Source organism: Bactrocera oleae, chromosome 6, assembly GCF_042242935.1.
Source record: "Bactrocera oleae isolate idBacOlea1 chromosome 6, idBacOlea1, whole genome shotgun sequence".
Taxonomy (NCBI): domain Eukaryota; kingdom Metazoa; phylum Arthropoda; class Insecta; order Diptera; family Tephritidae; genus Bactrocera; species Bactrocera oleae.
This window is the reverse complement of record NC_091540.1, coordinates 24,103,172-24,121,653: the sequence shown is the minus strand read 5'-3', so window position 1 is coordinate 24,121,653 and position 18,482 is coordinate 24,103,172. Positions and strand designations below refer to the sequence as shown.

General features: G+C 32.3%; 1 protein-coding gene across 1 annotated transcript; it reads left to right on the top strand.

The window, feature by feature from the left end:
- On the top strand, nt 1-17,382 carry LOC106623904 (protein cortex-like). Its single transcript, XM_070111461.1, has 4 exons — nt 1-232; nt 13,210-13,590; nt 14,650-14,799; nt 17,091-17,382. The coding sequence occupies exons 1-4, from the start codon at nt 1-3 to the stop codon at nt 17,363-17,365; spliced, it is 1,038 nt and encodes a 345-aa protein (XP_069967562.1). The 3' UTR covers nt 17,366-17,382.
- Nucleotides 17,383-18,482: the final 1,100 nt, after the last annotated feature.

Sequence of the window (18,482 nt, the reverse complement as noted above, 5' to 3'; positions counted from 1 at the left end):
ATGACGCAGGAATTACCGACCCGACCCTACAATCGTGATATAGGTGGCGAAATCTTTAAGAGATTCGACCACTTATTCCTAGCCGACCCTATGTTCTACAAGGATGATAAAATCATGATGGAACTGGGAGCAGACATCTACCCAAGGATAATGAAACCCGGATTATTCAACCCAGACAACAGCACCGTGATCGCAAAAAACACCGCACTCGGTTGGACTCTAACCGGTGCTTGTGCGATTTAAACCCTAAGTAACAACTCAACCCATTTTAAAACAATATTCCTTAACCCAAAGCGAAATAGATCTAATAACTTATTCGCAGACCCTGTAAGGCGGCCGGAATGTTCATACCAAATGAACACATCCCTGCATTGTTCTCCTAACTCGTATAAATACGAATTAGAGGACAATGCAAAAGGCTCAACGGCACCAACATAGCTCATAATTCCAACTGGAATTAATCAGCAGACCAAGGAGCAGATATCAACGCGGACGGACAGAAAAGGCGCGAAAATTAGATCGCCCCAGCAGTACAACAACAACAACAGCAGCACCACCAAAATCTACGCGGGATTATTTAAGCCACATCAGGTTGTAGTTAAATGTATAGTCTAAGCCTAACCTATAAATAACACATAAATTGAATTATACATATAACACTTAACAAACACACACATAAATATTGTACAATTAACCCACACAAATTGTCTATATTTTTACCCTATATACTAAAGGTAATTAAAGTTACATTTTGTTGAATTTTAATTAACATTTTATTTTATTTGGCACACCGGCAAACTCAACGTCGAGTACCCCTTAGGCCTAAAAATGTTCGATTAGACCGTAACTATGAAAGCCCGCAGATATCGGTTATGTAAACCTCTATTGCGAACTTTTTACCGGAAATATCGGACACTCTGGGAGATATACAGGACTTTAAAAAAAAAGACAAAACAAATGGTTTTATCGGCAAAATCAATAATTTTATTCAAAAAAGTCTCCTTCTGCTTTAATACAGCTTTTTGCACGGTCCAAAAGCATGTCGAACGAGTGTTTTAGCTCGTTGCCCGGTATGGCCGCCAGTATGCCAGTGCAAGCCTTTGAATAGCCTCCACGTCTGCATAACGCTTTCCTTTCATCGGCAAATGCATTTTTTCGAAAAGGTAGAAGTCGCACGGTGCCATATCAGGTGAATACGGGAAGTGATTAATTGTTAAAATGTGATTTTTGGTCAAATAATCGGCCACAAGCGTCGATGGATGAGACGGCGCATTATCGTGCAACAAACGCCAACTTCCATCTTCGCGATATTTGGGCCGAACACGTCGAATACAGTGCATCAAACGCTTCAAAACTCCAAGATAGAATACCGCAATACAAACTGCCGGATCATGGCTAAAACTTTCTTCTTTTCACCCTTCCAATGTGCAGGTGAGGGTCGAAGTCCTTTGGGTACATGATAGCCTTCATCATGCTGGATAAGGTTGCTGACAAAATTTTCATTCCTCACATTTGCAGTAGTTATATTCCTCGATCCACACTTTTTACGCAGGCAAATGGAAATTGCATTTTTAATGCGCTCCAACTCGTAGAACTTATAAATATACAGGAGCACGTCCACGCGCACACAGCGCCGATCATAGCGTCGAATTTCAGAACGTGCAATTTTACTGTAAGTTGTTGTGGATGTCCTCTTTTTTCCGCAGTAAATCGTTGGATACGACAATTCCTGAGCATCGTCGTCGGTTGTAACGTCCTTTGGGCCTTATCCTGGTGCCATTGCAACCCGTGCAATGGATCGATTTTCAATGGGTTCATTGTCCATTAAAGTCTCCTGACCACCTGGATTTAAATCCTCTTCCATTTCAAGCGGTAAATTTTCCTGACGGGCATTAAGCAGGCCTCTTACTTCTGCCTCATCTACTTTATATTCCGGATTGGTTCTCCTAATTAAATGGTCCGCAGTGTTGCGTTCCTGCTCTTCAGTTTTATATTGCGGTTCCAAGCGCCTGTTCGAACGACCTATTGTGTTGCGCTCCTGTTCCGCTACTCTATATTCTGAATTCAAACGTCTACTGTATTACGCTGCTGCTCTGTGAAGTAGGTTCTGTCGTCTAGTGGAACGTGCAGAACTGTCACGTGTTCTCTCCTCATTGCGGTACTCCAAATTTGAGCTGCGTAATTCTGCAATATAGTCGGCGTTTTTCTGTCTATTATTTTCCAAATTTTGACTATATTGTTGTCGGCTTCGATTCAGAGCATTGCGATGTCTTTGTTCCTGCGATTGTCTAGATACTCTTGGCATTTTTATAAATTAATAAGATGTTTATACAAATAAAAAATATACTAAAAATAAACAGTGAAAAAATTATATTAGAATTAATTTTATTATTATTGTTTATTAGGAATAATCTACAAATATTAAAACTAATTACATAGAGGAACGGTGGCCATCGGCTCCGAATGTTAATACGTAAAATAGAATTAAAATAATGCTTATTCTTAAAAAATAATAATAAACTTAAAATAATGCTTATTATTTGAAAATAATTTTTTTCGTTGATTTAAAAGTTGTGTGCCTTGTTGAAAGTTTAAGCTGCTCGCATAAACTGAAGTGATCCGATGTGTTGGGCCCTATTTATTGAATGTTTTAGAGCCTGACTTCACATCTGTAAACTCTTTTGCACTTCTTGGTATCATCAAGGAATTTTCGAAGAAATGTTGAATTTTCGAAGAAATGGCGTTAATTACAAAAGTTGCATTGTAGAGGTTCTTTTTTACCTACGTTATATTTTCTACCTCCCCTGTGAACTATGTTTACTTTCTCCATAGGTTTTGTTTTGTACCTGCTAATTAGGGTTTTAAAATTATTATTAATAAATATAGTATATTTTGAATTATTAGGGATTTATTTATTTTATGGGTATTAAAAATATTATTTCCCCGTTAAATACAAAAGGGGCATTATCGAAGTTTTTTTTACCTAGGTTATGGTTTTGAGCTACGCTTCGAACAATGTTTATTTCCTACCTGTTATTCTACCTAGAATATTTTGTACCTACCCATCAGTTAATTAGGGTTTTAAAATTATTATTAATAAATATAATATATCTTGAATTATTAAGGATTTATTTATTTTATGGGTATTAAAAATATTATTTCCCCGTTAAATACAAAAGGGGCATTATCGAAGTTTTTTTTACCTAGGTTATGGTTTTGAGTTACGCTTCGAACAATGTTTATTTCCTACCTGTTATTCTACCTAGAATGTTTTGTACCTACCCATCAGTTAATTAGGGTTTTAAAACTAAATAACTATGTTTTCAAAGTTAGTGTTCTATTATAATTAATATATAATAATATTTCTTGAATAATTAGGGATTTGTTTATTTTATGGTTAATTAAATAATATTTTTGCTCCTTACTCATATGTATCCATTCTTAACACAATTTTCAACTTATTGTCCCAATTAGCTACATGTCATACCTTACTTTTGGCACAAGCAAAACAGTTTTTGGCAGATATAAGAAACATTTTATTGAAAGCTCAAATTGGACAGTATAAATTATTAATTAATTTGATTTATTTATAATATATTTTTTGTAAAGTGTTTAAATCTGATTACAATGTAAATATATTGGAGAAGATTGATTAGTTATGTTACTCACTATTTACCATATAGGAAAAATTTAAGAATTTAATTTTCTATTACAAGCTATATTACATTTCGGAGAAAATGGATTCTCTATTTAATGAAAAAAGTAAGTCATGCCAAACTTTGTGAAGATATTTTGTCATATAAAAAAATTTCCCATACAAGAACTTGATTTTGATTGGTCAGTTTATATGACAGCTGTATGCTATAGTGGTCCGATCTTAACAATTCGTTTGAAGATTGAAGTCATATCTTAAGCAATAATGCATACTAAAAACTTCCATACAAAAATTTTTTTTGATCGGTACGTTTCTATGATAGCTGTGGTCTGATATGAATAATTTGTTCGAAGATTGTAGCGATATCTTGGACAATCATCATCCATGCCAAATTTCGTGAAGATAACTTGTCGTAAACAATTTTTTTCATATAAGAACTTAATTTAGATTGTCAGTTTGTATGGCATATAGCTGCCATTGAGAGAAATCCATGCCAGATTTCGTGAAGATATCTTATCTAATGAACAATTTTTACATACAAACACTTGATTCCGATCGTTGAGTTTGTCTGGCAGATATATGCTATAGTGGTATAAAGATATCTCGTCAAATGAAAAAGTTTTCCATACAAGTATTTGATTCCGATCGTTCAGTTTATATGGCAGCTATATGCTAAAGTAGTCCGATCTGAACAATTTCTTTAAAAATTGCATAACTTTTTTTAGTAAAAACCCATACCACATTTCGTGAAGATATCTCGTCAGATGAAAGAGTTTTCCATACATTCCGATCGTTCAGGTTATATGGCAGCTATATGCTATAGTCATCCGATCTATAAAATTTCTTCGGAGATTAATTGAATGCCTTAAAAAGTAATAGATGCCAAATTTCGTGAAGATACCTTGTTAAATGAAAGAGTTTTCCATACAAGCACTTCATTCCGATTGTTCAGTTTGTATGGCAGCTATATGCTATAGTCATCCGATCTGAATAATTTCTTCGGAGATTACATTGTTGCCTTAACTAATAATCCGTGCCAAATTTAGTGAAGAGACCTCGTCAAATGAAAGAGTTTCCCATACAAACAAATGATTCCGATTGTTCAGTTTGTATGGCAGCTATATGCTATAGTGGTCCGATATCGGCCGTTCCGACAAATGAGCAGCTTCTTGGTAAGAAAAAGACGTGTTCAAAATTTCAGATCTATATCTCAAAAAGTGAGGGACTAGTTCGCGTACATACAGACGGGCGGACGGACGGACGGACAGACGGACATGGCTAAATCAACTCAGCCCGTCGCGGTGATCATTTATATATAATATATACTTTATGTGGTCTCTGCCGTTTACTTTTAGATGTTACAAACTTCGTGTCAAAATTAATATACCCTGTTCAGGGTATAAAAATTAAAGGAATAAAAAAGTGTGTCAGCATTGAGTTTAAGTGATTTTAGAGAATGTCTATTGGAAAATAAAGTGTATAATGCAACAATGTATGTATTGTATTTAGATCTTAATTTCTTACGGCTTATACTCAAAATATTTATAAAGTAGCTCTAATCAATATAGATGTTAACGAATTGTACGGGATAATCATATTGATACTTATGCTTATGGTTATTTTGAAACATTATATTAGTAGTACTTTATTATGTAATATAAGAAAGAAAAAAAGAAAAATTAAATAAACAGTTTATATTTTACAATGTTTATTTTTTATTTAATAAAAATTACAAACATAATTGACCACATATTATGTATATTTTTGTTTCTGTTCATAATTGTAATATATTGGAGGCTTCAGGTAATTAATTAGTTCTATCGGTGGCTGTAAATTTCCAAAATTATCAAAATATTCTTTATAATTTTTGTTTTTATAGTAAGATAACTAATGAGTACCAGGACCATCAGCATCATCTATATTAAGAATCGTACATTCTTGAGATTTTGGTTTATTCGGTAAAGAATTTCGAATAAAAATTCCCTTGAAATGTTTAAGATGTTTGCAATATTTCAGTATACTCTCGCAAAATGTTGCTACAGAGTATAATAGTTTTGTTCACCTAACGGTTGTTTGAATCACCTAAAACTAATTGAGTTAGATATATATAAATAATCAAGATGAAGAGACGAGTTGAAATCCGGGTGACTGTCTGTCCGTCGAATTTAGACAATGGGCGTGGCACCGCCCACATTTAGGTGAAACCCCAAATCTTTGGATCTGCTTAGCCGATTACAACCAAATTTGGGACATAATATTCTTCTAGTATTTTTATATAGTGCGAAAATGGGCGAAATCGGATTACAACTACACTTCTCTCCCATATAACACCATTTTAAATTTCATCTGATTTTTAACTTTCCAGTATACAAATCAAGTAACAATGATTTAATCGGGGTAAAACTTTGCAAGAATAATACGTTTAAAGTATGCCACCTTGTGACCAAAAACTGTCTTAATCGAACCAAACCTATTAACGCCCCCAGGTACTGAATATGTGGACCTCAGTGTTTATAGTTAACCTTCTACCGAAAATATCGGTCAATCCGCAAAGAAATCTCAAACGAGTATACCATTTGACTTTGCGAGAGTAAAAAAGGTTCGGTTACACCCGATCTTAGCCCTTCCTTACTTTTTAAATCTACGTTTGTTAACTGTCTTTTAATTCGTTTTTTGGATAGGGTTGTAAATATAAACAACATATCTTTTTATAAGGCTTGAGGAATAAACCCCTCCTCATTGCGATTGATTCCATATATCTAATCTGCCGGCTAGCCTGAGCAAACTGCTCCTTTCCATTCCTGACGTCATTCAAAACTTTTGCTATAGCTGATCCACCAGATGCTATACCACCAAGTGCACCTAACGCCGTTAAAATAGGAAATAATAGTAAAATTCCACCAATTTTCGGGAGTGAAACTATTCTCGGTATGTTTATTCTTTGTTTTTAAAGCTAGACTTTATAGCATCCTGAGAAATGTTATAAGCCTCATTAAATGACTGCGCCTTCCTCAAAAAAAATTGTTAAATGATACTTTCCCTTTTTCATCTTTATACGTTTTTTACTTTTAAATGTATTTCTTTTCTTACTTTTAATACCCATTTCCAGTTTGAGTTTTGCTTTCATTGCATTTGTAACGAATCAAGCGTTTGGTCGTTCTTTGAAATCACTGTCCTTAGATGTAACACGCTGCCAGGCTTTCTCAGATAAAACTTTATCAGCTTGGAGTCTAATAATTATATCTTTTGCTTGGGGATATGCAATATCATGTTCTTTGCAGGCTGCATCTAATGGATTTACACTTTTATCTCCTCTTTCTAACCATTGTCGGCGTTTTGTTACCGGACCACAAAATTGATATTCGGGTAAATGAAGTTCAATATGCAAAGAATCAATCAAAATATTTACAAAACCTTGCCCAATCCTTTGATGTATTAGTCCCATTAGGTGATTTTTTTTTACAATAATAATATGGGTTAGTGTGGGTGAGTTATAATTAAATGATGTTTTTATTATAAAAGTAATGGTTTATATTTTAGTAAACAAAATGAAAGTAGTTAAACAACGTCTCCAATTTAAGGTTAATAACGCAGACAATTATATAAATGCTAAAAATGTTACTAGTCATAGTGCACTTTTACCGAATTTCATACGAACGTTGATTGTGGAAAAACTAATGTTATGCTCAGTTTAATTAAAAGCCCAAACCGGCTTAATTTCCGAAATATAATATATACATTTATTCAAAATCATTATATCAGCCCAAATATTTATATATATTTAAAAAGGCTTATATTAAAAATTAATTCTAAAGATGTTATACAGATCGAAAAGGATAAATGGAAAATGACACCAGGTCTGTTTGAGTTAATATCTCATAAAAACCCGCAACATTATAAAAAGTGTGATTTGAAGACTTATCGACAGATTTTATTAGATACAAGTGTTCACAAACTAAGTGAACAAAATAGATTGAGATTGCTTGGATCTTTAACAAGTGCCGGTCATAACAACCATCAAAACGAGATTATATCAATTATTGAAGAGTTGCGAGAAGCCAATATTATTAAATAATATAAGTATAAATAAATTTAAACATTCCTCATTTAACAATAATAAGTCAAAAGTGAAAACAAGTCTAGACCGAAACAAAAATCTTAATTTAAACAAGAAAATAATAATTAACCTAGCTGCTCCTATAGAAGACGATGATGTCATTTCGAAAGTATTCCTTTTAGAAACGTTAAATAAGATGAAAAACAAATTAGAACACCAAATCAGAGAAATAAATGTAATTCTGAATAATAAAACAATAGAGTTTATGTTAAATGGTTAGAATTTTCTTCTGAACACAATTCCTGGGTGAATGTTAATGACTTAAATTAAAAAATAAATAAATAAATATATATGTATTATAAATAAAAAAGTGTTTTAAAAGCTATTTCAGTTAAGTATCTAATGATAACCAATCAACATGTCGATTACATTAACAATAAATGGTAATTCAACTATACGGGTTGCAAATTATTTCCCTCCAATAGATCTCAAACCAGATTATGTTTGTAGGTTATTTAGTTTGAACTCGTATCACACAATACCAAATGTGAGAAAAAATAATTTGTTTGACATTGGATCGAGTGTTGTTGAGATACCTGTTGGAACATATGAACTGGAGGATATAGTTGAGAAAATTGTCAACATATATGAACCTTTGAATCGAGGGTTTATTGATATAAAAGGTAATCCTAATACATTTCAAACCGAAATTATGAGTAATAACGAAGAAGTGAATTTTGATAAAAAATACTGAATTTGTCCATTATTAGGTTTCAGTAAAATAATATTGGAGCCAGGATTGTTCATTACTCTGAAAATCCTGTGGATATAACAAAAATAAACGCAATATCCATTGAATGTAATATCATCAACGGCGCATATATAAACGAAATATCTATGCATGCAATACATCAGTTTCTCTTAGAGTTAGCCCAGGATATAAAATCTCAGAAATACCTATTAATGTTATATATTTACCAGTTAATACTCATCAAATAAGCACTCTAGTTCTTAAAGTTGTTGATCAAATGGGTAGCCTGATTAATTTTCGTGGAGAACACATATCAATAAGACTACATTTAAAACCCATCTAAAGAAAAAAAAGAGAATTTTTAGTTTTGAATCATCTTCAAAAGTATTGGCTACAAAAGCAAAAAATCTATGCTCTAAAGAGGAAAATTCTCTTGTTCAACATAAAATTGATTTAACCCCATCGAATAAGGAGTTTCTAATAAGTCTAGGATTTATTTTGAAAAAAAGAGTGATATAATAAACGTTTTGTACAAGCCCATTTTTGATAATAGCATATTAAAAAGGATTATCATAGCTACATACCATACTTACAATCGTTTCAAAACAATGATGAAATTCGGATCCCATACAAAATCAAGACCTATATGTGCTACAAAATGAAAGTATTTTATACATTGAGGGGTTAATATCAAATAAGATTCACTATTTTCAAAAACTGTACAGCTGCTAAATAATTGTATGTCCAATTTATTCGAGGAGATACGATACGATCGCACTAGAAAGTTGGGTATTGCAACAGAAATCAAAAATTATGTATCACTTAACACATTTGAAAGTACAAATCTAAAAAATGCAGGGTGGTGCCCTTTTGAAAATATTCCTGACTGATCATTTAAATTTTTGTAAACCATTGAAAAACTTACTTGGATTTGCTGAAGATTTCGATAAAATTATTATTAATTGTAAACATGAATTACTTGTAGTTTTAATACGAGCTAAAGAAGATGCTTTTGTTATGAAGACAACTACAAACAAAGAAAAGCTTACATTAAAACTTATAAATTTTACATGGAAAGTGCCACATATTCAATAATTAATAGTAAACAATCACTGTACATTTGGTTTAAAAGTTGGGATGTCTACAGAAGTTCAACTTCAGTTTCAATTTCACGATATTCAAAGCACTTGATACTCAATAGTTTTTCAATATACTTATCTACTATCATAAGTACAACGAATCGGGATATCAAAATTATTATATTCCAATTTGAAATGTTGATAAAATGCTTGTTTTGTTTCAATGAATCCTCCAATATCAGATTCCTTTTCAATAATCTCTTTACGAAAGGCCTCTATAGCTTTATCTATAGTAAAAATTCTTATAGGCTTCGCTTCAGTTGTAAAGTCAACTATATACGATGTTGTGATTGTTGTAGATGGTTGAGTTATTTCTGTAGGGGGTAGAGTTGGATGTGTTATCTCTACAATGGGGGTCGATGACGACGACGATGATAATGCCGTCGTTGACAACACTTCATTTTCTTCATTATAATGCGTTAAAAGAGGCTCACTTTCGATTGATTTTGATTTACTGCAAGCCCTTTATTATCTAGTTTTTCCAAAATGGTGCAAAATAGGCAGCTTTAAAAACATGTAATAATGAAATATAAAACTTGAATTCCATTGTGTTATATCCCTTTGTCCACGATAATTTAAAATGAGGTTGATATTTGAAAAATATGTATTTATATACTTATTTTTCTTCTTCTTCTTAACCCTTAAAATAAAAACTGTAAGCTTAAACTTTCTAATTTTATTTTATTTCACTATAATTTAAATTACTATCCAGTATGTACTTGATTAAAATGTATAAAGGCACAACTAATTTGTAGTCGGTTGATTTTAACATAAGAATGATTATGAAAATGATACTCACAGCGCACAACATCTGGATGTAAATTATATAATCTAGAAAGATTCATTTAATTATATTCTGTACTCTCCTCTTCAATGTTATACACCGGCTTTTGGAGGAACTCGGTATCTACTGTTACACATAAACTTTTAAGGACCATAATAAATTATGGTGGTGTTCAAACGGAGCTTTGATATGGAAACAATCAAATTCTCGAAAACGACAGTTATTTCCTTTACAATAAATTTATTATTATAGGCTTTGAAGCCTTAAACATCTACTGTCGCAAATTATTAAAAATAAAAATTAATAATCTATATATATAAAAATGAAACCCGTTTCCCGTTGTCACGCCATAACTTGAGAACGGCTAGATCGTTTTTAAGTTTTCTAATACTCTGTAGAAGGTTCTTAGGGGAAAAAATACTAAGAAAATGTCTCAGAAAGATTGAAAAAATACATTTAATTTTGCAAATTTTAAAAAACGCGCATAACGAATGTCATCGTCATTCACAGCCATAGACTATATTGAAAGAGCATCGTTTGTTCGGAAACGTGGTTACTTAATTAAATTCTATCGCACTAATTAACTAATTTTTGAAAATTACTCGCCATAATTAAATGTACCGACTTTGACGGTAATATTAATAATACCAGTGATGATTTCAATTTAATGTAAGTATTTAATAATATAATAAAATATGTATACAATGAGTTAGATTTCAGAACGCAGTATACAAATTTCGCACAACCTATTTAGTAATCAGTGGTAATCTGACGTTTGTTTTGTTTTAAAGATTAAGAAGTTTGATGTTTGCTAATAAGTGTTTGTTAATCACGGTAAGTTCACAGCTTAATATTGATTTTTAGTAATTTTTGATGACTACACAATATTAAAATTTCGTATACATGGTTAAACAGAAAATATAGGGAGTAATTTTTTATTTTCAGTTGGATTTTCGTTTTTAAAAATGCCACCAAGCAGATGTACAAACTTAGACCGCAGAACTCGAAATACTGCAAGTCAAAGATATATAAGAGCAAATCAAACAATTTTACTGTCTTAAATAGTATGTAATTAATGTATACCTTAGCCACATCAACGCGTGGACGGGGTCCTCTAGTGAAATATATTTTTAATTGTAGGCTTTTTATATGTTCGTTAAGAACAAAACAAAATAACCAATCTTCATATTTATGTGGTTTCAAAAATGTACATACAAACATGCACTTAAATTAAAAATATCAACAAAATGTGCTTTAAAAAAACTCACATGCACTTTTACTATACGAGAAAAGTTCCACCACACACCCACAAACACACTTTTAGTTAAAACGCGAGAGCTTGCTTTTCCCTTACAATGAAGCGCCGCGGGCCCACAATCCCCAAACCCCAAACCTCGAAGCCCCTCTCACAAAACCGCCCCAACCAACCCCTTACTGCGTAGTGCAGGTCTATCTGTCTAAGCATGTAGTATGTATATATTTTCCTTTCACCATTTTCCCCCCAAATAAATAAAGGGGTATAAAGTTATATATATAAATGATAAGGTTAACGAAATGTGTTGAAATCCGGGTGACTGTCTGTCCGTCCGCTTCTTTGTCTGTGCACTTCGTAACTTGAGTAAAAGTTGAGATATATTGATGAACTTGCTACATATGTTCTTTGGCACCCAAAGGTACTCGGTATTGCAGATGGACGTAATCGGATCATTTCCCTGCCCATAAAACGCCATTAAACGAAAACCTATAGTTCCATAATTAAGCACTAAATTAAGATATCGAACTGTAATATGGTACAGGGGATCAAGGTAACAAGGGACACCAAGTGACAGAAATTTTTTTTTTTAAAGTGGGAGTAGCCCCGCTCCCTAAGTGGTTTAATGTACAAATCATCCAAGCCGCTGAAGCTAATTCAACCAAATTTTCTAGGAGGAAGTATTTTTAGCACTTTTTCATACGCTGTGAAAATGGCAACAAGCTTTATCTTTCACAACTAGCATGGTAGCGAAGGGCTTATAGGACCCGGTGTAAAAATTGAACAATGAAACATTTCTCTCAGATACTAGGCGAAATCAGATGATAAATCACGCCGACTTCCCGTATAACATAACTTTAATTTCATCTGATTCTTTCACTTTCTAATATACAAATACTTGTAAAACATCAATGCAGTTAGCAGAGTAAAAATTTGCACAAATAGTACCCTCAAGATGTTTAATCATATGTCCTAAAATTGTCAAAATCGGACTATAACTTTTCAATATAATAATAATATAAATACTTTCGAACTTCCGGTTGACTTTATATCGCATCTATGGTATAGGTCAATATGTAAAAAATCTTTATGAAATTCGGAAAGAATGTTTTTCTAACAATAGTGTATATTCTGATTGTTACTTATGAATGCAATACTTCCTACTTTTAATTAAAATATATTCGAAAACCTTAAGTTGTCCTTTCTTACTTATTAATAAATATTTCTTTTTAAATTTACTATTTATAATGAATCGATCAATTTTTTAAGCTCGATAATGAAAATTACAAGGGAGTAGGTTGATATTTTTCGTTTTTCTGTCATCCAAAAATTGGAACATTTTTATAAAATGTAATGGGGCACTTATATAATGTTGCCATATAATGAGGGAACATTTTAATCTTGAAAAGAAAATGCTATAAGTGAACTGGAGTGTATATATTATATTATATTATATATTTATATACACATGTTGGTACACACAAATATAATATATGAATTTAACCGCTTGCAAAGAGTATTTAAAATTATTTTAAATTATACATTTGAATAATAATAATTATTTTTATTAGTTTTAGAATTGTGGAAAGTTGTTAATTCAACAAAGTCTTTGGCCATAAATGGAAAAGTATTCTCTGCAGACCACTCAGACTTGCATTGCTTAATATGGAACCACTCTGGATCACAAATTATAGGCGGAACAGGGTTGGGGTGCTTATATGTTCTCTCTGTGCCGGATTTAAAAGTAGTAAGAAAGGTTCGGCGTCACAAGTTGCCGATTAACAGAATAATGCTGTCACCGAATATGAGATACATTGCCAGCGGGGATACAAGTGGAGATATCGTCGTATATAATTGGTGTTCCTGTGATGTATATCTAGTAGTTTGTTCAAAACGCAAACTGCACACTCATTTTGATTGGCACCCTTGGAATGGAGATGATTTGGTTATAGGTAAGTACTTAAAGTAGTTGCTACACTTAGACAATTAGATTACATTAAAGCAAATAATAAAATTTTAATACTCGTATCGTAAGTGTTTTATAGCTATATTACAGTTTTCATTTTTATACTCTCGCAATTTTCAAAGATCAAAGTCAAAATTTTTATATTAAAACTAAAGTTAGAATACCCTTCACCAATGAAAAAGTTTTCATATAACATAAGAACTTCATTTTGATCGCTCAGTTTTTATGGCAGCTATATATTATTAATGTGATTCGATAGCAGCGGTTTCGACAAATGAGCGGCTTCTTCGGGAGAAAAATATGTGTGAAAAATTGTATCTCAAAATATCTCAAAAACTAAGAGTCTACTTTAGTATATACAGACAGGCGGACGGGCGGACATGGCTAAATAGACACAGCTCGTCACGCTGTCCATTTATATATAAATTTTACGAGTATACTGTCTACGACGTTTTCTTCTGGATGTAAGAAACTTCGTAGCAAACTTAATATACCCTGTTTAGGGTATAATAATAAATATCTTGGAAACAAGATGTATTAGATATTTTTTAGAATTATTCTGAATCATTTACACCTCGCTTATGAAGAAAAAATGTTAAATTTAAAGAACAAACACTGGTGTAATCAATCCGATTTTTGTGAAAGGTATTTATTTGTATGCTTTATTTTTTCAATAAAAGAAACTGAATAAAATTGGTTCCAAATTGGAAAAAAAATTATTTATTCATAAAAAAAGTCGAATAAATTCAACATTTATCCCATTAGATAGCTTAGAAAAAATCGTAAAGAATAGGCCGGCTAGTTATGGTATTCTTATATAGAACTACTTTCTTCGAATTCGCAAATGTTAAAAGGTACTTTTTCCAAAAGTTGAAATTTCGAAAATTCATAGCTTCAAAATTTTTTCATATTGAGTCGAAATAAAAAAATATGTTTCCAATATTTTGCCTCAAAGAAGACGAAAAAAAGTTTTTTGTACGAAAAAAAATTTTGAATGTAATTTTTCGATGGAAGTACCTGTATATATCTATATATGTATTTTAAGCCGAAACGGCTCCGGCATCAATTGTAGTTCTACACGTCCCAAGCAAAGAAATAGTGGCATACTACCAGAGGATGGACCGAAGAATTATTATAAGCTATATCAGCTTTAGTAAAATTACGGCTGAACTTCTTGTGAGTGTTTCTATGGCAGGTAAGTTGCATCAGTAACTCAATATATTTTTAGAAATGCATTTTTTTTATCATATTGACAATACATATGATATAACGGGTGTTTTTTCGAGGCATAGAACTTTAGTTGGCATTACTGTTCAAGATGGCGACTGATTTAACAGCTGTAAAGTGACTTATTCTCAGTTTGGTTTAGCAATTCATCATGAATAGCAGGGATAATGGGATGTCCAACTCTTTCCAGTGTGAGAGCGCCTCAAAATTAGTGTTTTTTATAACATTTTCCATTGTAGCCAGATCGGAATTTAAATTAAAATACCCATCATTTATTAAGATTAAATATTATTATACATGTATCCGTTAAACATATGCAGAAACTTTTTATACTCTCTTTTTGTGATTTTGTGATATATTAAACAATTGATTTTTGAACTTTCAATACGTAATCAAAAAAATATCATCACATACATTTTAATTTCGCGTTTTCTTTCATTTTCATTGTTTTCTAATTTTGGTTAGTGATCTTCAACAGCAGCACAAAATCTCTCTGTTTACATATTTTTCTGTAGGATTTTAATCTGGCCGTCCCTCTTTTTCCAATTGCTAAACGTCAGACCTACTGAACTTTGACAGTTGCTTGAGTTCAGTAGGTTTTGACGTTTATCAATTGCGCTCTCATTTCCAGTGAGAGACGAGTTGGGCATCTCCTTATCTCTGATGAATAGACTTACGCCCGAACAACGCTTGCAAATAGTGCAATTTTATTTCGAAAATAATGGTTCTGTGCAGAATACGTATTGCGCACTACGTTCTTCTGTTTTTTTTTAGCGATGAAGCGCACTTCTGGTTGAATGGCTACGTCAACAAACAAAACTGCCGCATTTGGAGTGAAGTTTATCCTCAGATGCATGTTTGGTGCGCTTTATGGGCTGGTGGAAACATTGGTCCGTACTTCTTCAAAAACGATGATGGCCAGAACGTTACAATCAATGGTGATCGGTATAGAGCCATGATTACTAACTTTTTCATTACTGAATTGAACAACCATGATGTCCAGGAGCTGTGGTTCCAACAAGATGGCGGAACATGTCACACAGCTCGTGCCACAATCGATTTATTGAAAGACACGTTTGGTGATCGCCTAATTTCACGTTTTGGACCTGTGAATTGGCTTCCAAGATCTTGTGATATAACAGCGCTAGACTACTTTCTGTGGGGTTATGTAAAGTCATTGGTCTATGCGCGTAAGCCACAAAAGCTTAACCATTTGGAAGACAACATTAGCCGTGTTTTAGCCGATATACGGCCACAAATGTCGGAAAAGAGTAATCGAAAATTGGACGTCCAGATTGGACTACATCCGATCCATATGCCAGAAATCATATTTAAAATGTAATGCCACAATATAATCTTTCGGATAAATAAAACTCATGTCAATCGAATAATCCATCGTTATTTTATTGCAATTTAAAGTTCTATACCCTTTATAAATAATCAAGCGATCATGCGACGAATTGAAATTCGGGTGATTGTCCGTTTGTTCGTCCATGTAGGCTTGAATTGGATATGTGACACGCCTACAAAATACCCTTAATCGAAAACCTATTGTATAAAGTACCATAACTAAAACGCAAATAAATCAGAATCATTAAATTTCATAACTTATATAATATAATTGGACAATGGGCGTGGCATCGCCCTCCTTTAAGTAAAATCATATATATCAATAATTACTTCTCCAATTTCTTGGTAATATTCTTACACATTCTTAAGTAATATTTTAAATCCGGACTTAAAACCGGAAGCGGATTGTATAAACACGCCTACTTCCCATATATAACATTTTTAAATTTAATCTGATTCTTTAAATTAAAGCATATAAGTCAAAACTCAACCAATGAGATCTTATTATTGATTATTGATATTCGGATATAATCTTTTTCTGATAATATTGTGACCTTGTGTCCAAAATGGGTAAGACGTGCCAATACTTCCCTTTGCACCCATACAGCTAATAAATCATAATCCTGTTCATTTATATATTGTATATCAAGTATATAACTATATAAATATCAATTAGTATAAAAGGCTGGAAGGTGAGCAAAAATGTAATGATAAGAAAGAAAGAAGAAAATGTCAAGAAAGATAAAGGTATGACTCATCTTGTTTAAAATTAACTGGTTGTCAATTTTCCCTTACACTATATTTTTAAATATTATATGATTTAACATTTGCTTTACTTCAAATAAATTTTCAGCAGGAGCGTTTTGTATCAATACAGTGTAAAAACAATTTTGAACTTATTTCTTAAAGGTGACGATGGTTGCTGGGATTTTAAAATACTCGTCATGTCTTCCTTGAATCGTGTTGTAGATTTGCTATGCATTCCGGAAAGTGGAGTACGTTTCGTGGTGTGGAGCCCTGATGGAACCAGATTGGCGACATCTGGCAATGATGAAACATTAACAATATGGAACTTTTGCTCCGAAAAGAGGACAGAATACGGTCCGAATATATGGAAACAAAATACACGTGAATTGAATTCTAAGTTTGGACCCGTATTTAAATCGTGGAATTGTCTCAAGTAGCTTATTGATCGAAGATGTGATGGGACTATTTACGCTTGTAAATGTAGGTGAATTCTGTTGATATTATTTTACTTATTGTTGCAAACATATGTACGTACTTATTATTTATTTATATTAGAATTTTATGCAAAACTTAATATGTTTCGCTTATATCTATTTTTGAAAATTTTTTATTGTAGCTCGTTTGTTTAAAATATTCAAATTAATAATAAAAATGTCAAATTGTTGAACCTAATTCATCCAAGATATATACCACACATTGATTAAAAATTAATGAAAAAAAAATTAAAGATATTATTTACTGTAGTGACCATTACTCCGGGTACTGTACGAATATTTGTAATTAGTTATATGAGTATTTCATTCAGTTTTGGTAGCCTTGTCATGCCCAACCCTAATGTGCTATTATGCTGGAAACAGTCACTGACGTAAAACCGTAGACCAAATCAGCTAATACGACCTATCTTATGAGAGCACAATGTAAATGAATACTAACCATCGTTTATATCGACCATAGGGTGGGATATCCGTGAAAATTTGATTTTTGAAGTGAAACTTCTTTGCGCTCGTTGGGCTGTAATTCCAGTATCGAATGAAACGAAAAATCGACAGTAATAAATGGAGAAGGCGCAAAAGTTAGATGTGCTAAAATGTAAATAATTAAAAAGAAACATCGAAAACGCGCAAATTTGAAAATTAAATTACACCACGTCAAAAAGGAACCCTCCGCTCTTTAAAGGCGAACTCAACAAACTACCCCACTCTAAGAAGGTACCAAGCAAATTTTCACCACCTTATTAACTAACGGCTAATATATACGCAGATGTTCTTTGGCATGCGTATCAAGGAAAATTAGAATAACAAAAATCAATAATAAGTTTTGAATAACATTTATATAATGAGGGAAAAATTAAAATTAAATTAAAATAAATGTAATAAAAAAGGTTTATAAAAATTAAAAAAGGAATAAAACAACTCCTGTGATAGGATTTGAACTCAGGCAATATATTTGATGTAAATTTGCAATAAGTAGCTTTCGTCGTGTACTTCTTTCAAATTAACAATTTGTATGTGAATATTCTTCAAATTGCCTTTCCTTCATTCGCATGTCCAAATA

Coding starts and splice junctions, on each gene's coding strand:
- LOC106623904 (XM_070111461.1), top strand. CDS start 1: ATGACGCAGGAATTACCGACCCGACCCTACAATCGTGATATAGGTGGC. Junction 233..13,209: donor TTGGACTCTAACCGGTGCTT/GTGCGATTTAAA, acceptor TATTTTTATTAG/TTTTAGAATTGTGGAAAGTT. Junction 13,591..14,649: donor TGGAGATGATTTGGTTATAG/GTAAGTACTTAA, acceptor ATGTATTTTAAG/CCGAAACGGCTCCGGCATCA.